Source organism: Diabrotica undecimpunctata, chromosome 9 (genome assembly GCF_040954645.1).
Source record: "Diabrotica undecimpunctata isolate CICGRU chromosome 9, icDiaUnde3, whole genome shotgun sequence".
Lineage (NCBI taxonomy): Eukaryota > Metazoa > Arthropoda > Insecta > Coleoptera > Chrysomelidae > Diabrotica > Diabrotica undecimpunctata.
In genome coordinates, this window is record NC_092811.1 from 24990846 (window position 1) to 25000061 (window position 9216).

The window sequence follows — 9216 nt, forward strand, 5'->3', positions numbered from 1 at the left end:
TTTCACTATAATTTCGATAAATTTTATTCACGAGCGTAAGATCACATTGCTGAAGGCACTATTAAGCAGATTTTTTACATACTTGAATTTGAAAGTAACATTTTTCCTTGCTACTTCATTATTATTTGAGCCCATATACGTTATATCGGGTTTAACTCACAATGGTATGGCGGCAATCGAACTACAATTACGCCTCGTTCTCGCGGGATTTCATCTACTACATATTTAATATATGTATTTATCTTAATGATCCCAATGACCCAAGAAACTAGCTGCGGTATCACAAATGTGTGTAAGTAACTCTTTTGCACAAGTTAGAATAGGGGGGAAAATATCAAATGCTTTCTGCGTAAATTCTGGACTGAGACAGGGAGATCCGTTGTCCCCATTGTTGTTTAACCTGGCCTCAGAATATGTCATGCGAAAAATATATCCAAAAATGAAACCAGACATAACTGCTCGGGGATCAAAAATTTTAGCCTTTGCCGATGACGTAGACGCAGTAGCACAATCAACATTAGAAATTAAGGATATTTTCTCGAGCTTTGAAGAAGCTGCATTAAACATCGGTCTAAAAATAAATGAAGACAAAACAAAATACATGGTCGTCTCAAAACAAGAACGACGGCGAATAAGGCGAAACATTACTATAAATGATCACAACTTCGAAGTGGTTAAAGAATTTAAATATCTAGGAGCAACGATCACAAATGACAACAAATTAGAGCGAGAAGTTGAAACGAGAATAATGGCAGGAAACAGATCTTTCTTTGCAATGCAACATCTAATGAAGTCAAAACTTCTTTCACGAGATACAAAAATTCGGGTATATAAGACCATAATACGACCAGCAGTCGCGTATGGAAGCGAAACATGGACGCTAACAAAAAAAGAAATAAATAAATTGCTGGTTTGGGAACGTAAAATTCTTCGAATGATATATGCCCCTTGCAGAGACAGCGTGACAAACGAATGGAGGGGCAGATACAATAACGAGCTAGAGTCTCTATTCGGAAAAGAAAATCTAGTCAGATATATAAAGGCCAATAGTCTCAGATGGGCAGGGCATGTGATACGCAGTAACGACAATCGCCTTATTAACAATGTGTTCTGGGAAAGGCCAGAGGGAAGAAGCTCTGTAGGGCGCCCTAGAAAAAGGTGTGAAGATGTAGTCAAAGAAGATCTAGAGAAAATGGGAGTGCGACAATGGGAATTACTGGCACAGGACCGACAAACATGGAAGGCAATAGTAAACGCGGCAAAGACTCACGAAGAGTTGTAGCACCATTGATGATGATGATGATGATGATGATGATGATGATGATGATGATGATGATCTTAATGATACCGTGTAAGTTTAGTAACTCTATTTTCAAAATTGGTTCATCGAATTTAATGTTTTTTAGTACGCCAATCCGCCATCTCGGCTTTTTTCCCTTTAGTGAATGATAACTGTTCTACAATCCGGTAGTGATATGGAGCATTATCCATAACAATAACAGATCCTGGTTCGAGTTTTAACAGAATATCTGAAACCCATTATTGATAATGATCTGCATCCATTTCCTCATGATAATCTCCAGTCTTTTTAAAAACAAATGCATTTAAACCTTCAACAAATACTGAGTCGCTGCCAATATGGCTAATAATAAGGCGTTTTCTCTTTCCGGATGGGGCTTTTAAACCTGTCGACAAACCAGTTAGGAAAGCTTGTCGTTTGCCTTTCACATTTAAATCCTGCCATATTTTTGTCACAGTATCTCCCTCATTTAACCATATTTCATCTATATATGTTTTTTCCATCTCTTCGAAATTCTGTTATTTGTTTCAGATACTTTCTGCACCATAAAATAATTTCTTATTTTTCAATAGAGGTACTATCTCTCTTCCTCTTTCTCTTGAAATACCTTTAAAGTCCATTTCACGTAAAGTACGTAACAAAACACGATATTTTTGGAATATTTTCATTGAATTGAAGAGAAGAAGCAATTTTTTTTATATTTGGTAATTCCTTTTTAAATAAATGTGTATATAGCACGACGAATGGCCTGTTTGGTTGTATCATCCAATTTTATTTGTTTCCTTCCTCTTGTCTCAACTTTCAAGTATTATTATCGTTTGTTTCATCATCTGTTTTAATTACTCTGTACATACTAGCTTCGGAAACTTTTGTCAAAATACTACATAATTAACTACATCGTTTACACTCATATTTTGTCCTCTGGCTCTAAGTCCCTCAAACACATTTCCGATCATAGTTTTTTCTTCGGATGTTAAATTGTGACGTTTCTTTTTGATATACACGGTTCACTATAATACTGTCAGTCATATTTATTATTCGTCATCAAATTGAATCAAACTAATTACAATTCACAAAAAGTAAACGTAAGAGCTCCTTCACTAATAATAATACTACAAACAATTCTGTTCTTTGCTTTATGAAACCGCTGTCAGTGCGCTTATGAAACCGACGTACAGATACAATAAAATTGCTACCCGAACAATGGCGTTGTTACCGTAATTTGCGATGATGTTGTTGATCGCAGACATTATCTACCATTAAAGAAAGATATTAACTACCACGTTGCAGATAACTTCAAGTTAAATCCTACACGGTGATAACGTTACATTTTTTTTTGGCCCAAATCTTTGCCAAAACATTTGAATAGTTTAAAAATAGACCAGTCAAATTATTGAAATTGATTTCATATAAAATGAGATCTCTTCTATCTTAACGCATATTATTATAAATTTTCTTTTTTTGTCGGAACAAAAATATTTTTTTCTGTAGGGTAAACGTCCAATTTTACTGGACTACAAAAAATAATTAAAACAAGAGTCACTTTTTACAATTGTGATATTTGATAGTAGTAAGGGACATATTTACTGTACTATATACTAAAATAAGTTGTTTTCAGATGTTCTCGTGGCTGCCTTGGTTCAGATCAACTTTGATACAACCTATGATAGACAACGATTTTAATTTCGATTCAGCAAAACATATTTTGGATGTAGACTGTCCCATTATGATTGTCCACGCCAAAGACGACGACATTATTCCGTATTCGTTCGCTACAGAGGTAATAATTATAATTAGCAATTTAGTTTAATATAAATGAATGTTCGTACTTCTTGGGTGCAATTTATTTTGACAATCTATCTTTGTAGACTTTATTTACATTTTCCTTTTAACACAGTATTTTTTAAAGTAATAATTTGTATGGTAACCGTGTTGACAGGTTTTTTTCAATGTTAAGTAATTAAAAAGCAATTGAAAAACATAGAAGAAGTCTACATAAACAAAGAGGTAAAGAATTTCTTACCAAAAAGTTAAGAAATCCAGAGAAAGTACAAAGAATAATCCACAGTATTGCAGAAATAAAGAAGACTTACTTCTAGGTGAAACAACAGAAAAATTAAACAGATGGGCTAAATATTTCGAAGATCTATTAAATACAGACCAACAAGAGGAACTTGAGGGAAATGAGAATTGGCAAGAAGATGAAGAAGGAACAAGCGGGGAACCAACTTTGAATGAAGTCAAAGAAATAATAAGAGACCTAAAAAATACCAAAAGTGCAGGAGGATGTGGTATCCCAGCTGATATTTTTAAGGAAGGTGGCGAAAGATTGAAGGAAAGGATATTTCACTTGACACTAATAATTTGGCAAAAGGAAGAAATTCCGAAACAATGGAATAGCGCTCTTATTTGTCCTATCTATAAAAAAGGAGACAAAACAGAGTGCAAAACTATAGAGGTGTAGCACCATTAGAAGTAGTCTATAAAATACTTGCAAAAATTATTAGGAAAAGATTAATGAAATATGACAACAAGGTGATTAGAGAATACCAGGTAGGTTTTAGATCAGGAAGAACAACTACTGATCAAATAAGTATGTTAACATGAGAACATTAGAAATACCAGAAAAGCTTATAAGGCTAGTGAGAATGACGCTTAGGAACACGATGAATAGGGTAACAATGGAAGAAAGCTTTTCTAGACAGTTCACAGTGAATAGAGGTTTAAAACAAGGTGATCCGCTATCAACTAATTTATTCAACTTAGTATTAGAACAAATCCTAAGAAGATCAAATATGTGCACAGACAGGACTATTTTCAATAGCAGGGAACAGTAAATAGCGTACGCGGATGGTAGTGATACTTGCGAGAACAGAAAAACATTTAGAAAAACTTTTCCAGAAATTTGAAGAAGAAGCGAAAAATATTATTATTCTCTATCCTCTAAGGGGAAAATTCACTCATCCCAGATACCTACGATATCAAAAGGATTGAGCTCTGGTCGGACTCTTTCCGTGTTATCGAGCCCTAGGTGACTTGGTATTCTGGAGTATCTTCCAAAAATTTTCGTACACATCTGGACGTCGCGAGGAGTACAGCTTTCTGTATGGCCTTGTTTTATGTTCTCTAGGAGGTTTTTGGGAATAACACCAGTAGTAGATAGAATAATAGGTACTGTATGTGTACTTTCCATTCTCCATTGTCTCCTGATTTGTATTTCTAGATCTCTGTACTTGGCGATCTTTTCGTTGTATTTAACACGTAAGATCTCTTAGACCTCTTCTACCTTCAATCTTGCCTTCCACGATAAGCTGTAGCAGACTGTACTTATCACTACGGAACACATGGCTCAGGTATGACGCTTTCCTCCTTTTAACAGTTGTTAACAATTCCACCTCTTTACCCATTCGTCTTAATACCTCTGTGTTGGTCACTCTGTCTGTCCAAGGTATTTTCAGTATGCGTCGATACAGCCACATTTCTAGAGCCGCTAACTTCTTTATAGTTGCTGCTGTTAACATCCACCCTTCAACTCCGTAAAGTAGCGTAGAGAGTACGTAGCATTTCTTGGCGCGCCATCGGAGGTTAACGCTTAGGTGGCGGTTGCTTAAGAGCTTTCTCATTTTGATGAATTTGGATCTTGCTATTTCAATTCAGATCTTAATCTCTACGTCTGGGTCCCACTTATCATTTACTGTATATCCCAGATATTTAAATCGGTATACTCTTTCAATACGTTCGTCTTCAATATTCAGGTCGATATGTTGAATGTTCTTTTTGAACTTGATACCGCGGTAATTACGGATTAATAATAAACCAAACAAAAATGCAATATATGGAAATGAGAGGAGACATAACAAATATATCAAAATGAAAGGAGCAGAGACTGTCTATAGTCTTGAAAAAGTGTCAGAATTTGAATACTTAGGCGTAACCATAACGAAAACGGGAAAAGAAGAAAAAGAGGTAGACAAAAGATTAATGAAGGGAAGCAGAGCGATAGGGTCACTAAATTCATTACTGGAAGCAAAAACTGTATCAAGAGAAGCTAAACTGCGAGTCTACGAGACAGTAATCAGACCCACAATCCACAGTTATGTATGCCAGTGAAACGTGGATTGTGAACCAGCAGGAAGAAAAGAAAGTAGAGATCTGGGAAAGAAAGGTGCTCAGAAAAATCTTCGGAGGAATAAAGACGGCAGACAATATTTGGAGAAGACGAACGAATAAAGAAATGAATAAAATGAGGATGTATGGAAAACCAAATAACCCAAAGAACTAGATGCCTTGGTCAGATTATACGAATGTCAGAGAATCGAAATGTTAAAACAATACTGAAGAAGGGAGAAATGAGGAAAAAAAAAGAAGAGGACGTCCAAAGAAATGGTTGGAAGCAGTAAAGCAAGACTTGTCAGGAATAGGCGTGAGAAATTGGAGAGAGAAAGCAAGGGACCGAAAAAAATGGAGGGAAATAACGCAAGTTTTTAGAAGCCAGGGGCCTACAATGTTTGTAGCGCATAAGTAGTTAAGGAGGAATGAAACCCATCTTTACTGCACGAAGCTCCAGTTTATTATGTTCTCTAATTATGTTATTTTCAAATATAAAAATATGTTCTTGCTATCGCACACGGCATCTGCTTATTCAGCACCCTTGCCTCAAGAATCCATTTACAAAATACTATTACTTACTCAATATCACACAATCTTTACCCAGTTATTATTGTGAATTAATTTTTCTAATACCTATAAAAATCTTAATAATTTATCTCATTATATACCACAAATTTTGAAAATTAATTTCAGCTTTACAACATTGCCGTAAATAACAGAGATCGTTCATATCAAGGAAATGTCACATACCATCTTCTTGAGGCACATGGCTATAGGCACATGTTTATTTATAAGTCACCAGATCTACCAATCTATACAGGGTAAGTATAGTTTTAAATGTTTATACTGAATCGAAATAAGGAGATGACTCCACCAAGCATAAGAACTAGCAAAAATTAAGGACACTGGTAAGGCAAAATGGCTGCAAAAACTAAAATATTTTTTTTTTTCGGGTGCTGTCTGTTATAAACCGATCGTAGTGCTGCCGATTGGTTTATTCTACATTTTCAATTTAGTCGTGCTACCCATTACAGAGCCATGTATCAGCTTGTAGTGGATCGGTACCATATGTTGTTGGAGTTACTTCGTAGTTTCCAAAAAGTAGCAAATCGGATAATATAATCAGGGCATGTACTGAGATCGAATGATGAAAGACTAATAAATACAACATTCTGGGAAAGGCTCAATGGCAGGTCAGTTGGCTGCCCAAGAAAAAGATGAAAAGATGCACTAACGAGTGATCTACGTAATATGGGGGTACAAAAATGGGAGATTGCTGCACAAGACCAATAAGAGTGGAGAAAAATAGTCAACGTGACCAAGACTTACTTAGTTTATGTACAATAGGGGTCTATAAAAAATAGAAATAGAAATAATTGTTAAAAGCCTCAACTACGCGTGTGATTTTTTTGAAATTTTTAAGTTGATTGCAAACCACCGAAAAAAAAATAATAAAAACCAAAAAGTGACGTTTTTGGTCATTTTATTATTTAATCTTTAATCAAATAGAACGAAAAAAAATTAAAAACATGAATTCTGGAGTGAGGGCATTTTGCCTATCTTAACGGGGCTTACTCTTTCGTGGGGAATTCTGCTTTCCTCTCTTTGGTTCGAACTAATATCTAATAAGACATGTAATCAACGAAAAATATATCTTTAGTCATAAAGAAACAGACATTCGAAACTTTAAGTGAATACACAGCACCAACCATGAAAATGTGTTTTTCCACGTGAATCTATGCCTCAGATACATGTTTAAATACTTCAGGACGCTGCTTTGCTGTAGTTTTTGACAATTTATTAAGACTGGAGGGTCAAGTATCCAAATATATATATATATATATATATATATATATATATATATATATATATATATATATATATATATATATATATATATATATATATATACAGGGATGAGTGCCTTAAGAACCGGCAAAATAACGCAAAAGATAGAAAACATAATACGTTGTGAAATAAAAAGAGATGAAAGTAGTAGAGGTAAGAAATTATCGATATTAACCTATAATTTACTTTACATTACATTAGAATTATCGAAAATTTCCCACCTTTAGACGTTAGCTTATGAGCTGGTTGACTTCAGTCATAGTAATGCGTATCGCGTAATGTAAGTAAAAACAGTTCAAGTAGGAGTATTTTTTTATCCAAAATTAAAGTATTGATCAAAAATAAACTATGATTTGAGACGTCGCATACACTCTTCTCAATACAGAATTATCATAGCTTGTTATTCTTTATTCGTCAACACAGAATTACATTTGCTTTATTGCCTTCAATCAGTTTTTACTTTATGCGAAATTTAAAAAATGTAAATGTTCGACGTCATACTTGTAATATTATGACAAGTCAACTAGCTCATAAGCTAACGTCTAAAGGTGGGAAACTATCGATAGTCCTAATGTAATTTAATGTAAATTATAGGTTAATATCGATAATTTCCCACCTCTACTACTTTCATCTCTTTTTATTTCACAACGTATTATGTTTTCTATCTTTTGCGTTATTTTGCCGGTTCTTAAGGCAATCATCACTGTATATATATAAGTAAACATTAAATATTGAGTTTGCAGCAATAAAAAATGAAACATGTACTCTTGTAAATTTTTATTCCAAGCTTTCGGACATTGGTTATGTACTTCATCAGGGAGAAACTTAATGAGGTTGTATCATCAATGATGTTATGTAATGTTGATAAAATTTATCACAGTCTGTCATCTTTGTTCAATATTAAAAACTTCTACGTTTAAAATTCAAAAATTACTTTACATCCACAACACTTAATTATTTTCTATCTAAGAATAATCTATATATATATATATATATATATATATATATATATATATATATATATATATATATATATATATATATATAGTGTTTGATGTATTTTGAGTGGATTTTACTTATATATACGTTCATGTTTTAGGGACTTTATAGAAGCATGTGAAGATTTTGATAACAAATTAGAGTAAACACAATATGATCGCATAGCGACAAGAACTCGAATGATGTGATAATTACGGGAGCAACTTTTCTAATTTTAAATTAAAGAAATAAAATCTAAAATTTTAGTACTTACTTTGTGTTTTTTTTCCTCGATATTCAATAGAATCAATTATAAATCCTGTACATCCTTCTTCAATCCTTCTTCCATAATTTCCGTCCACTTTTTAAACAGTTCTTTAGATTATTAAAACAATAACTTACATGAAGAATAGGTATTCAAGAAAAACCAAAATAAAAAACGTTACTTGGATCCAGGTGTAAGTATATAGACATTGGCTGCTCAAATGGATGGTGGAGTATAGAAAAAGACTACTCGATTAGGGATCCCTGTGAAAGATGTATTAGAACGTGTACATTTCCCTCGAGAATTAAAAAAAAATTTTAATATTTGCAGTTTAAATGTTTTTAGTTTCAAACATATATCCCACTTGCCACGAGAAAAATGTTTTTAGGTCGACAACATATTCCTCGCCAAAAAGAGGCCATCGTGATAATGGCCTTCTGCTTCTGGACGAAGATGCTGGACCAATGAATGAGGAGAATTGTTAAGGTTTAACATCGCATGAAGGGATGAGACTTTTATACAACACAGCCCTAGTGAAAATCAATTAATAACATGTTGTGGTAAACAAATGATGAATTAGATTCAAAGTTTAAATTATTACTCCGTCATATTTGACACGAAACGACTGACGTATCCCACGTGAAACAGCTTTTTCTAAATTTGAGATAAATAACACAATAACAACATTCATGAAGACTTTGTCAAATTCGTTGAC

The 9216-nt window shown here is 33.7% G+C and overlaps 1 protein-coding gene across 2 annotated transcripts in view; it reads left to right on the forward strand.

Annotated features, from left to right (window-relative positions):
- The window catches only part of LOC140449697 (lysophosphatidylserine lipase ABHD12-like), a 51696-nt gene extending 43187 nt beyond the window's left edge, over window positions 1–8509 (forward strand). For both annotated transcript variants that reach the window (XM_072542993.1, XM_072542992.1), the window contains 3 exons: window positions 2919–3080; window positions 6104–6231; window positions 8358–8509. In XM_072542993.1, coding sequence (XP_072399094.1) covers window positions 2919–3080; window positions 6104–6231; window positions 8358–8403 — 336 coding nt within the window. In that variant the 3' untranslated portion in view covers window positions 8404–8509. The remainder of the gene's footprint in view (window positions 1–2918; window positions 3081–6103; window positions 6232–8357) is intronic.
- Window positions 8510–9216: the final 707 nt, after the last annotated feature.